This window comes from Thunnus maccoyii, chromosome 17 (genome assembly GCF_910596095.1).
Source record: "Thunnus maccoyii chromosome 17, fThuMac1.1, whole genome shotgun sequence".
Taxonomy (NCBI): domain Eukaryota; kingdom Metazoa; phylum Chordata; class Actinopteri; order Scombriformes; family Scombridae; genus Thunnus; species Thunnus maccoyii.
This window is the reverse complement of record NC_056549.1, coordinates 15,703,663-15,716,241: the sequence shown is the minus strand read 5'-3', so window position 1 is coordinate 15,716,241 and position 12,579 is coordinate 15,703,663. Positions and strand designations below refer to the sequence as shown.

The 12,579-nt window shown below is 39.4% G+C and overlaps 1 protein-coding gene across 3 annotated transcripts; it reads right to left on the bottom strand.

Moving 5' to 3' along the window:
• Positions 1-445: 445 nt before the first annotated feature.
• Positions 446-8,143, bottom strand: zc3h14 (zinc finger CCCH-type containing 14). Of its 3 annotated transcripts, none has more exons than XM_042390532.1 (17): positions 8,002-8,143; positions 7,654-7,696; positions 5,198-5,312; positions 5,019-5,059; positions 4,716-4,884; positions 4,291-4,612; positions 4,043-4,206; positions 3,315-3,415; positions 3,066-3,224; positions 2,714-2,791; positions 2,388-2,544; positions 2,076-2,281; positions 1,815-1,953; positions 1,568-1,707; positions 1,207-1,286; positions 929-1,035; positions 446-665 (listed from the first exon to the last, which is right to left on the bottom strand). In XM_042390532.1, the coding sequence occupies exons 1-17, from the start codon at positions 8,035-8,037 to the stop codon at positions 662-664; spliced, it is 2,061 nt and encodes a 686-aa protein (XP_042246466.1). In that variant the 5' UTR covers positions 8,038-8,143; the 3' UTR covers positions 446-661. The 3 variants fall into 3 exon arrangements, with proteins under 3 accessions (XP_042246466.1, XP_042246467.1, XP_042246465.1); XM_042390533.1 differs by having other exon boundaries at positions 1,207-1,289; positions 4,043-4,203; XM_042390531.1 differs by having other exon boundaries at positions 1,207-1,289; positions 8,002-8,142.
• Between the last annotated feature and the right edge of the window lie 4,436 nt (positions 8,144-12,579).

The window sequence follows — 12,579 nt, the reverse complement described above, 5'->3', positions numbered from 1 at the left end:
AAAGTAAGTTTGGATACTGTATTTTAATAGTTGTTAATAAATTTCTTAACTTCCCAGGAATTAAAGCAAGAAAAGATTTGTGAGCCTGAAAACTTGTCCAGGATGAAATGTGTACAATGTATTGAATTAAGTATTATATGAATTTAAATCTGCTCTATACCTGAAATCAGACATGATGCCTTTAAGAACTTTAAGCTCTGACTTCCACATTTTAGTAGAATAAAAACTCATCAATCATACAGCATATTCATTAAAAAAAGGCTTCATTTGTGTGTCAGCATCTCATAGTTTATCAGTAGGTAACAACTGCCTCTTTTCCAAATGTTAACAGTGAATCAAAACTTTTTCATTCAATGTACATTGTTTATATTTGAACTTCCATATTCTGCATTTTATCATCTGCTACATTTCAAAGAACAAAAGACAAATAATGAGGAGATAAATGTTGAGTTCATCATCATGATGTATTTTAATGTTCTCAGAACATCAGCAAAAACCTGACAACTTACAAAACACTTTTCTTAAAAACCGGTCCAAACAATACAATAACAGAAATGAGAATTAAACATTTAAATCTAAAAATGAACGTTCGTAGACAGCATTACAGAGCATCTTCCACAGTTTCACATCATCAGACTTCAGTCAGACTCCCTGGACTTTATTAGCTGCGAGACAGAGAGACAGAAAACCATTAGTGGCTGCAAAGTAATATAACAAAGATGCATTTCAGCCTTAACATGTCTTATATACTGTACATGATCAAATCAGATGTAATGATGACATTTAAAACATGACTTTAACAATCTTCTCTGTCATACATTGGTTGAGTCCTCTTTTTCTACTTGCTCAGTATATCACAGCAGCTCCCAACAATATATAAACTTGTTATTATTATTATTTCACTTTGTATTTCCCCCCTTCTGTTCACCTGCTATTTGTCTTTGTCCATTTCAGAGCGTGTCTCGGAGGCACAGCTGTGTTTGGGTGGTAAAAGGTGCATCCAGCTCGTTTACAGAGGCCCGCAAAGCGACAAGGCTGTGAAAAGACAAATTAATTCAGAAAAATCTAACTTCATTTCATGGCTTGTTTATACTGTCCTCAATGAAAGCATGAGTGGAAATTAATTTTAACTGAAGTCTGTTCCCTTTTACCAAACCCTATGTGCATAAAAAAGAAACACTTCCCAGATACTTCCAGATGTTTTACCTTTGGATGATAAAACGGACAATCCATCTTCTTACACGCCGGGAAGAAGCGACACACACTAGTGGTTTGCATTGGTTGCGCTGCTGTAAACACAAAGAGTCAAAAAGTTAGAGACACAGACTGGAAGATCTTAACACCAACCTGAAGAAATTACAATGACGGCTAAAATACAGACACAACCGGGTTCATGGAGACACTTTCTTTGTGGAATCTGAATGAACTCTTACTGATTAACTGCACTTTTATTCTGTGTTTGAAATGTTCACACAGAATATATAAAAAGGAATAAAAAAAAAAAAGCCTAGCAGATTTTTTCATGCGGAACAGAGTTAATCACAGGAGGTAATGAGAGTGAGAGCACCTGGCCGGGGCGGAGGAGCCGCTGGGCCTCTGCGGCTGACATGAGTGAAGGGACACTCTGGTTTGGTACACCTGGCGTCATATTTACAGTTGGGATGGACGAAAAGGCATTTATCCCCAAACTTGCAGCTGGGAAAAGTCCTTTGGAAAAAACAAAAACACATTAAATCATGAATATCGACTAATAAGTCAGCGCTGAGCGATTGAAAACTCCTCCATCGTTTTTGCAGTTCAACAAAACTACTCACTTGCACTGTGTCGTCGGGTGATGGTACAGACACTCATCTCCACTCTTACACACTGGCCAGAACTTGCAGCGCTCCATCACTTTCTGTTTCTTCAACGGGGCGCCATCATCCTCTGCCATGTCTACATCCATCACATCCTCTGTTAAAAAAAGGAGAAAACAAGACTTTTACTATCTCTTTACTAAAGCACTTTGTAACCCTGTTTAGAAATATGCTATTTAAATAAGGTATATTGTCATTATTGCAGTATTATCTCCGTACCTTCTAGTGATGTAACTCCGCCTTGTAGTCTGTGAAGGACGCTAACTTTAGACTCCCTGTTGACATGAACAGTTGCCTCAGTGACCTTTGTGGGTGGTCTCACGTCATCCAGCTCCATGTCACATTCTGCAAAGTTCCCCAGCGGGCTCGGTACCCCGTCTAATGTCACGATGAACTTGGGGCTGCCAGAGTCGACTCTCTCCTTACTAGTGTAGAGAAAATCCACAGTGAGGAGAGGACAAAACAAAATATGTGAGGACAAATGACATGCACTTTGGTTTATGTACTCGTATAGTGCACATCTGTATGTACCTGGCCTGGATGGTGCGTGGTAAAGCAGGCAGGACTTCCTCTTTGGCTTGAAGACGCTGCTGGCTTCTGATTTGAGGTTCTTCCAGTTGTGGCCGACTCATTATGAAGGAGCGGGTATCGAATGTCTTTGACTCGTTGTTCGCAGCAACCTCCACACCTAGAAACAAACAGAAATGTGGTCACAGATATCTTGTTGTTACGCATCACCGAAGAATCTTCTGGGATATTGATAACGTTTGTTTGGGAGAACAAACTACAAATAATGTAGCATTTTACTGAAATTGCCCAACAAAAGCAAAATGGGGCAAAACAAATAAAACACTCACCGTAGTCGCTCTGTTCTCGTCCATCATTGCTCTCTGCTAAGTCCAACTGAAGACGTGAAGCTAAAGATCTGGCTGGAGCTGATGGGAAACATAACAAAAAATATAAAAAACTGAATTTTGTCCTGTAGTCTAAATATCTAATTTAATTATCACTTGAAGAAACACTAGAATTTAACTATTTTGGGTGTTGAATCATTGGAAAGCATTAGTCAGCGCTGCACATAGTGAAATATCTTGTCATACATTGATTATGCAAGGATATTCAAAATCTATGTGACAAACAGGACGTGTGTTAACTGTAAGACTTTGGGTGGCTGGGTGTTGTTGTTCAGCGGTTCAACTTTGTACATACCAAGAGATCTGGATGGAGGTATCTCTGCAGAGGTGTAGGTCCGCACCCTGGGGGCCAGGCTGTGGAGGTGTTCTTGGACCAGCTGGATGGCTGCAGTCATCTCCTCATTGCTGGCTAAGCGAGTACGAGGCGCAACAGGAACAGTCTGCCTCTGTGGTACTGTGAGGGGAACAGCCGACATCAGAAAGTGATGATGACCGCCTAAAATAAAACCACATAATGTTTCTAACACGGCGGTGTGCAACATACTTGTCGGGTAGGCTGTAGTTTTGGTGATTGAGTCCTGGGCCTCAGAGATGGCCTTCAGTATCAGATTCCTGTTAGCTTGCTTGGCTGGTGGGAGAGAAGGTCTGAAACAAATGAAATTACAATCCTGTTAAATCCTACAAACTGGAGTATTCTTAAATATTTATATTTTTCTGCCATCCCATTGACTTGAATGAGAAACTGTGTCTAGTTTTGGCTGGTACTGTATGTCATGTTTATCACCACTGGAGGAAAAAAGGCCTGAGTTTTGAGTACAGCAGTTAAAGATCCGCTTCAAACATATAAAAATACTTTATCTTTTATCTTGAGGTTTAACTGCTGGACACAAGATGTCTCCTACTTCATTGTTAAGTCCATTCTCAGCGTTTGTGCACTGGAGGCTTCAAGTTTCCACATCACACACACGTGTGAGTTGCATACTGGACCACGACTGGCTCTTAAGTAGTTGTGATGTCACAAATCATACTCATAGGTACACACCTATGACTCAAATTTTAAGTGAGCACAAGGAAACGTTCAACTTTCAGTAGATAATTGTGAAAACAGTCTTCTAGGGTCAAACTCTGCACATACATCTTTCTGCACAGTGAAGCTCAAACATCAAAGTGAGAGAACAAGAAGAAAAACATAGTTTGACTAGAGGAAGACTTTAAGAAAGCCCAATAACCAATACAGTTATCCAAAGTATGATATGAGGTGCTGACACTGACTTGCGTTCTGGTTTGGAGGGAAGCGACACTCTGCTGGACAGGCCTCTTCCTCCATAGCTTGTATCGTCCTCCTCAACGTCATCACTGTCCTCATCTGCCGCCCGGTTCACTCGCACCACTGAACTCGCAACTGGTGCTTTACGTTTACGTGAAAACTCCTCCTGCTGAACGGCGGAGACAGAATATTAATGCTACATTATCCCGCTCTGAGCAGAAGACCCGCAGCGCTTTCACTCAGTCAACATTACCTTACTGGATCCACTTCTAGAGGTTCTGCTGCTTCTGCTGTCCTGTTGCCTGGTGTGAGAAGATCCTTCTGTGGGCTGACACGTGTCTGCAGAGCTTACCGATGTAAACCTGCTCTGACACGGTCTGTAGATTTCAGCTGTTGGTCTACTAGCTGCCCCGCGCGATCGTCCCGGGTTGGTGCTGATTTCTACAGGGTCCTCAGCGATGAGGTCGTCGTCCATCTCTGGTTTGATGTCGATAATGGCCTCTGAGGGGAGTGGCTCCATGAGGGGCTTAACTGTGGAGGTAAGGCGAGAGGAACTCTTCTCTATAGGCCCCCTCCTGATAAGAAGCAGCAGAATATTTGTGTTTTACATTCGTGTTGGCATGAGTCTTAGACAATGAAATGTGAAGGAAGGAATTAAGACATTTCTGCTTTAGTCACCTGCTTTCATGAGCGGAACTAGACACACGTGCTTCAGTCCTATCAGAGCGTGAGCTGGACACTGTCAACACCTTTGACTCTTCTCTGCTGTCTTCACTGACTGACGATGGAGTCTTCCCCATCACAGTACTACTGTCAGACTGCAGCTGGTGTCTGAGAGATGCAGGCTCTTCAACAACCACGTAGACAAGAAGAGGAAGAAAACATGAGCTCGTCTGGGACAATAATTATAAAACAATTTCCCCTTCAGCAGATTGGAAAATGCAAGAATATCAGGGATGTGTCCAGTAGAGATAGACTTACCAACTGCAACAGATCTTAACTTCTCCAGGACGCCCTGCAGCCTAAAAATCAATCAACAAACCAGATTAGAGCAGTCTTGAGAATAATTGTATTTTAAGTGTTGAGGACAGATGGCGCTACAAGAAGAAGAGAGTGGAAAATGTGATTTGACATAAAAGACATTTTGTTTTGTGTCATACCAGGCTGTAAACTTGATAGTGTTGTTTCCAAGGAAAAGGGAGAGGTCGTCAGCCATCTGTTGAGAGGTTTTCTTGTTCGCCACCATCACCATGATGTAGTCAGGAAGCTCCTCATCTAAAAAGATGAAACGCGATGTCAGTTTTAATTACGATGCTGAAGTTAGCTTCCAATTCAGGGTTAAGGGAAACATAAATAATGATATTTAGCAGCTGATTCTCTGTTTTTTCACCACTTACACATACATTCACCAGCCACTTCATTAGAAACACCTCCAATGCAACAACTCTGCCATAAATTCTACTTTTACGAAGCTTATACGTTTTCAGTTTTTGTTGACATTGTCAGAAATGTGACAATTCTACTTTATGTTTATATTGAAGTTGTTGTGGGTGGTGGTGTACTGGGGTTTATTATATTGAATGGTGTTCCAAATATTTTGCCGTCCCCTCATGTATGTTAATGGAGTGGACAAAATATTAAATATTATTAATATCCACTGTATATGTATTTTAAACTTATTAACTGTATCAATGAATCAATAAATAAACACTGTCAATTTCTTCCCGTGGAGCCGACATGCAAACTATTTTGGTTCAGTAAATTTCTGCTGGTGAAGGCAGTTTGTCCGGCTGCTTCTGTGGACAGAGACGCTGAACTAGCAACGTGCATAGATAGACCTCAAAGGGGGCTTGAGCACCTGCTGTTTGGCCTCCAAGAGAGAAAGTCTCCCTTTATTGGGGTGTTTTTAAAAAAAATAAATATATTTATTTAACAGGAATTTATAAATTCCTGTTATTCCAGCTACATCCAGTGTGACACAACAATATACTCAGTACCTCATATCTTGTTTCTGAATGTAACTGACAGATAATTTATATTAGTATATGTTAGGGTTAATAGTGTTTGCAATTACAGCAAGGTAAAGTGACAGAACTCAGTAGCCCAGAACTAAGGTTTGGGGGGGACTATTATTGTCATTGAACATCCCATGCAAAGCGGGTACGGATGCTGTCATGACTCACGCAACACGTTTCTACAACTTGTTTAAGTTCATTATAAAGTTGTGACGATATGATGCACTTAAGAAATACAACAAAATTAAGGTTTTCCTCCTTCTGTAACAAGCAGCCAGTGAGGTGCATTCAATGTTAGCTAAATTAATCTGAGTTTCTAGTGTCAAATGGATCTGCATTAACTATAGTCAGCAGTGATGTTGTTATTGTGTTTGTGATATTAATGTCAGACATTTAAGTAACACCTAATGTGAGGTTACTACAGAAAGCACACATATTTTTATGTGTTATGTTTGCTCAACAGGTGAATATGTGTTTAAGGACAGTGAATGCAGCTACATTTACATGAATGCTGAATGTTAACGGTTTAGAAAATGTCATTATATATTTAGACAAACAGTTAAGTTAAAGCTTTCAGTTTTTTTCCAGTATTTTTTGGAGGGAGGGAGATGATGGATGAAGGAATCTTAACTATTAAAATCGTAATAACAAACCAGTGTCTAATACAGCTTATCTAAAGTCTTGCTTTTTAGAATTGTGGCTTAAATGCGTGATGTCTTCCAAACCTCAGTATTATGATATGATATGTGAATAGTGGCAGTGTTTGAACCAACCTCAGTCATGTGTTCAATTAATTTATGAGTTAGGGCCTGAACGCAGGTGGAGTGACAAGTGGGGAGTCATCAGAGAGGCGGAGAGTGTGGATGGACTGTTGTGCTCACATGAGACGAAACTGTTTCTTCTCTTGTGATAAAGTGTGAGAGGAACAGAAGTGACTCTACAGCTGATGCATCGATCTGGATTCTGCCATATTTCTCTTTTTACCTCGGCAATGCGCGTCCATGAATTTGAGGGTCAGAGCTTCTGTATTTGTTTGAGTGCTTAGTTCAAATATCAACAATGTTTCTCCAAAATGACTGACTCTACCTTTCAAACCCAGTTTCAGATTTGTGAAACCTTGATTCTCTTTGTGAAAACACAAAAAAGGTGCAATTTCACTGATACGTCTCCATCCAGACCACATTATAATAGATCCAGATCAAAAACCACCAAATTAGACTGGTCAAATCTGGATTAGATTATTATTATTATTATTGTTAAGATTGAGTCTAAATGTAGTAATTTTTGATCTGGACTTCAATGTGGTCTGAATGGAGAAATATCCGTGAAATCGCCCTTTTTTCAGTTTTTACAAATGAAAGCTTTCACAAATCTGACATTGGGTTTAAACAGCGTTAAGGCTTCTTGTCATGATGTCTAACACTGTTTCATAAGTGTAAGTGGTGAAAAAAGGAGAATCAGTCGCTGAATACCAATATTTGTTTCCCTTAACTTTCTCCTTAACCCCGAATGTATCGGGAGCTAACTTCAGCGACGTGTTTTGATTGAAGTATCAGTCAATGCTCATAATAAGCACTAATGTTGTGAGTTTATTAACTTACCGATATAGGCACCGAGCTCCTGAAGCTTGCCCTTGATAGCAGCCTGCAACATACCAGAAGCACAGTACACAATTCAGTGATATAATACAGTAGCAAAAAGTACCTAATTTACCTTAAAATCTAACAAAAACAGCTGCTAGCACGCCTGTTAATCTGCCTGCTGGCTGACTTCTCAGATAGTGTAATATTAGCCTTGGTCGGCCTTGTAAACAGAAACCTCGCTCCCACTCTGCACGACTGATGACAAACTAAGCTAACAGGCTAACAGGCTAATATTAGCCAGCAACGTCTGTTTCAGCGACTTTAACGCCGAAAAATCACTCAAACACACAACGTAACGTCACTCACTCTGATTTTCTTGCTGATCTCCGTCCCGATTTCCATGCTTGTCGTGTTTTTCCAAACGAATAAGTTGTAAAAGAAGCAGCTGTTTATCCAGCTCCCCCGCTAACCACCACGGACAAATATGATCACGTGACCGATGAAGGTAGCCGAAAAGGGACAATCCGTGGAAAAAAACCCCTCAAAATCACAAATATATAAAATAGTAACATTACACTAGAGCCACGAGCTGAAAAACACTTCAGAGACAATTATATGAATTATATCATCAATAATGGTTTAAAACATGAGGAAAAATGAGACAAACGGTATTTATGAATACTGTTTGCTGAATAAAAATAAAAAATGGAAATACTGGATAGGTAATGAAGAATAATTGATTTTTTTTTTTTTTTTTTTATCAACAAGAGACATTCAGATAAGGGAAAGTGTGATGAAGATCTGTCAATTGCCAGTCTTAAATAGTATAAGACTTGATGTTGCTGCTGTTTTGCTTCCTTCATACAATAACAGGGTGTCATGCATGAAGGTAGAAGTGATTTAACTTAAATCAGGACAATTTTTAATTAAATTTTTATGTGATGGACCAACAGTGCAAAAGTTTTGTAATACTGGGGTTGTCGCAAGATTCTCACTGTAATCATTAGGAAATAATCTTTGATCATAGTATTACATCTCTGCTGAGTCTGTCTAGGATGTGGAGACACATGTATCTTCGTGAACAGGTTAAGTCAGGAGAACAAACTTGTTTTTATCTCTAACATTTTTTGCATGGACAGAAAGAAAAATAAGGACAGAAATTAATTCAAATCTGACTGCTCTTTCCACAAGATGGCACAAGAGACCATTCAATGCACCACTGTGATTTTTTTACCCTCTAAGGCTCAGATTAATTGTTTCAGTAACAGTAAATAATGTAAACTGATTCATAAACCTAAATCTGAGATAACTGACAGACAGTCAAGACACACAGTGTGAAGCACAAATCAGTAAGCAAACAGACAGACTTACAAAGTAAAGGATTAAAGTTAGGCCACTACATCTAATCTTAATTATGTTAAACTGATATAATCATCAGTTTTTTGAAGTCATCATCAGTTTCGTCATGTCCAAAAGAGCCATTTGAATCTTATGGACCACAGCAATGTGACAATAAAACATGCAAGGCTTGCAAGGTAATCAGCCCAGCCCATGTTTTGTTAAAATACTGAATGCCATTGTTAAGATATAAAGAAGAGTAAATCTGCTATTAAATTTCAGGACACTGCCTGCTTACACAAATGCAGCCTAAATTAATTTAAAAAGACAAAAATCACATTTATTTGCTGTATATTATTCTATGTGTGTTTCACTCTCTAATATCCATAGCTTTATGTTTTCTCTCAAAGATGATATCCTGTTTTGCTGCACCTCAATGCCAACCAACAATGACGGGAAGGATCTTGCTCACTGTCTAGACAAGCGTCTAATACACTCTCAGCCAGGGCCGTCTGCTGCATTTCACTGTCTGCTTTGTTCACACTGTCTGTGTTAATCAAAGCTGATGCACAAATTGTTTAATGTGTCAAAACACACATTTCACTTCATGTTGTGCCTCAGTTATCTCACTGACTTTTCTTATCAATCCTCATACATTATTCCCAGTATTATTATCATTATTATCATACCATTATTAAAATTTACATGGTGAAGGACACTTGTACTGCAGCCCACTGAGCTTTATCAAACATCTGTATGAGAATTTACCATTTGGCCGGATGCTGTTTTGTGTCAAGTATTGTCAGTCTTTTCCTGTCAGGTTCAGTCAAAATGAATGTGAGTTTGTAGCATAAATAATAATAGAGGAACACATTTATTTATACATAAAAAGATTTGTTTTTTTTGGCCTTACATGTGTATATCAAGGTCAAGGTTGGCCTTCTCTATCTGCTTTAAAAGGGACTGACAGAGCACCTTGAATGGCCCCAGCTGAAACCTTGGAGCATTTCATCTCAGAGCAGAAAGGTGCTCTATGTCATTGTTCATTTGCCTACTTGGATCAAGTGAGAGGCAGGACTTGTGCAGTGACCCTGCAACAATAGTGTTGCAACAACATCCATAAGCAGAACCAAAACAGTGCCTGTAGCATCACACACACAGCCAGTCTGCCCTGTTACATGTTCTGAGGCAGAGTGTATTTACATCCAGAATGTATACTTCCTTATTGTGTGACCTGTACAAACCCGATGCCCACATGTAGACCATATGCAGTCAAAAAAATATGTACCGTTATGTTATCATGATACCTTAATTAATACCTAAATGTCTGTGTACTAATAAACATGCTACTAAAGTTGCAAATAACATGCTTCCACATTCATCTTTGACATTATTATCTCTAGTTAGTTTATAGACTTTAATATAACAACATAAACGATATAAAATATACCTGTAAAGCTACATTAAATTATTGTTTGGACACAAAATGAAGAACAGCACTGATACCATATCAACTTATGAAAACTTGTTATGACTGACATTTAGGCAAATAGTTGCCTGTTTGCCTATCCAACAGACACAACATGTACTTGAGTTGTTTTTCTGTCCAACTGTCAAATATAAGTCCAGTATTCACTCTTGTTTTACTTCCGTTTTAGTCTCTACCAACTCCTGTAGCTGCAAAATGCTCCACTATGTTCACTAAATAGATGCTAATATGTCTGTTTGGTACGTTTGGTGCCGGGCACATAACATACAGTTGGTTTATCATTACTTTTTTGCTGATAACAGCAGCTTCCTAGAAATGAGGTTGGTCAGAACAGAGTTTGCAGGCCAGGAAACAAAAAATAACGTGCTGAAAGACGTTATAAAGCTCCACACACATTGATGCAGCTTTAAGAGATCAAATAAGAACATTAGGTCCAAACAATACAAATGTATCAGCATATCATTAAAATTACTGTACAACATGGCCATCATTCTTGCTGCTGCCATAGTAAAACAAAGAAAATTACATATATCTTGTGAAAATGTTAAAGTAGAGGTACTATGTGGAGTTTTTGACCATGTATGTCTATATCTCGTACTGCATTGTACGATCACAACATTTTACTTTCATTCTATGTACTTTGGCAGTAAAGTTGAATGATTATCTGCTGGTGCAGTGACAAGATGTACATGTAGCCACAAAAACAGCAGGTTGATGGTGTAGACGTGTCATAAACAACAACGCTCTGACAGGTGACCTCTTCAAAGATCATGTCATGTGATTTATCACTCTGGCAGCATACTATCTAATCTTTAAGGTTTTCTTTCTCTGAGGTCTGTATACTTTTGTTCGAATAAAATTTTTTGGTGATATATTTACTATGGTCTTACAGTATTTGAAATATTCCTGGTAACACACAGCCTACTGCATGGAAATTTTCACCAGCATACCAGTATTATAAAATAAGATAACAGTGTAGTGTGAAAACACTTCTGGGAAGTTCTGTGTTCATCGTAACTGCAACTGCATTCATCTGAACTCTTTGCCTGTGACCACAAATTTGCTATCCCGTGGCTGGAACTGGTCTCCCCTCATACCTATACACAGGGCTGTGGTAATTCAACTTCCCTTTTCTTTAAAATGTTGTCACAAACTCAGAGGCTTCAGTTGTGAATCAGCTGATAAACTTCCGCAAATTCTTTAACCGCATGCGGTGTGATGACGATAGTTCTGCCACCGAAGCATCTCGCCTCTTCCTGACCCAGAGACACGATGAAGCATTGTGGCTGCCTTCTTCTTTTTTTTCTGACACATGTCTACCATCAAGGAAAGTAATACTCTTTTAGTGTTATGTTACAGTTCGGATAAGTCAAGATCCTGTCCTGAGGCTGGAAAGAGGTCAAATAAAGGAGTGAAAGGAAGAAGGTTACAGAAAAAAAAATCTTTTACAAAGATGTGCACAGGAAGATAATTCATTGCACCTGCTCTGACAATGTTCAGAAACCTAATACAGGCTTTCCCGGACAAGATGACACCTGTATGAATGAAGCTGCTGCAGCTGGGTGTCAATTTCACATGCATAACTGCACTCACACATTATGTAGCCTGTGCGCACGCTACACAAACGCTGAAAGGAAGACCTGCATGCATGTACAGTCACACAGGGGAACAGCTGCTCAGATGTTGTGCACAAACACTTTGATTGTGAGACAGTGGTGATGTCAGAGAAGCTGAAGAGGAATTTACAGAGACAAAAACATCATGTAACCAGTTAAAGGAGCAATCAAAGCTTTTTTGCAACAGCCAAGTGCACACGAATTTGATGAAGTGTCTTGTTTTGTGCTGTTTGTCGAGACATCCAGAGAGGTTGATTGAGGACAGGATTAAACCATATCCAGATGTTAAAGGGTTAACCCAGTCCTGATTCACAACTTTGACTGGTGAAGCTTTTACTCATTAGTCTGGCAAGGAAGTGAAGGCCCATTAAGATTTACAGCTGGTCCAGTCACTGTTGCCAAACCTGCTGGAGGTTCAGCAGAGGGACTCGGTGGGTCACTGCAGGCTCTGTAGCACCGACTCTGGATGAGTCAGTTTACACAGTCACACAGCTGGAAACA

Excerpts from the sequence above, each read along its gene's own strand:
- zc3h14 (XM_042390531.1), bottom strand. The coding sequence starts at position 8,037 with ATGGAAATCGGGACGGAGATCAGCAAGAAAATCAGA. Across the intron at positions 5,313-7,653 it reads GGAGCTCGGTGCCTATATCG|ATGAGGAGCTTCCTGACTAC; the intron begins GTAAGTTAATAA and ends TCATCTTTTTAG. Across the intron at positions 4,885-5,018 it reads GTTAAGATCTGTTGCAGTTG|AGCCTGCATCTCTCAGACAC; the intron begins GTAAGTCTATCT and ends TGGTTGTTGAAG.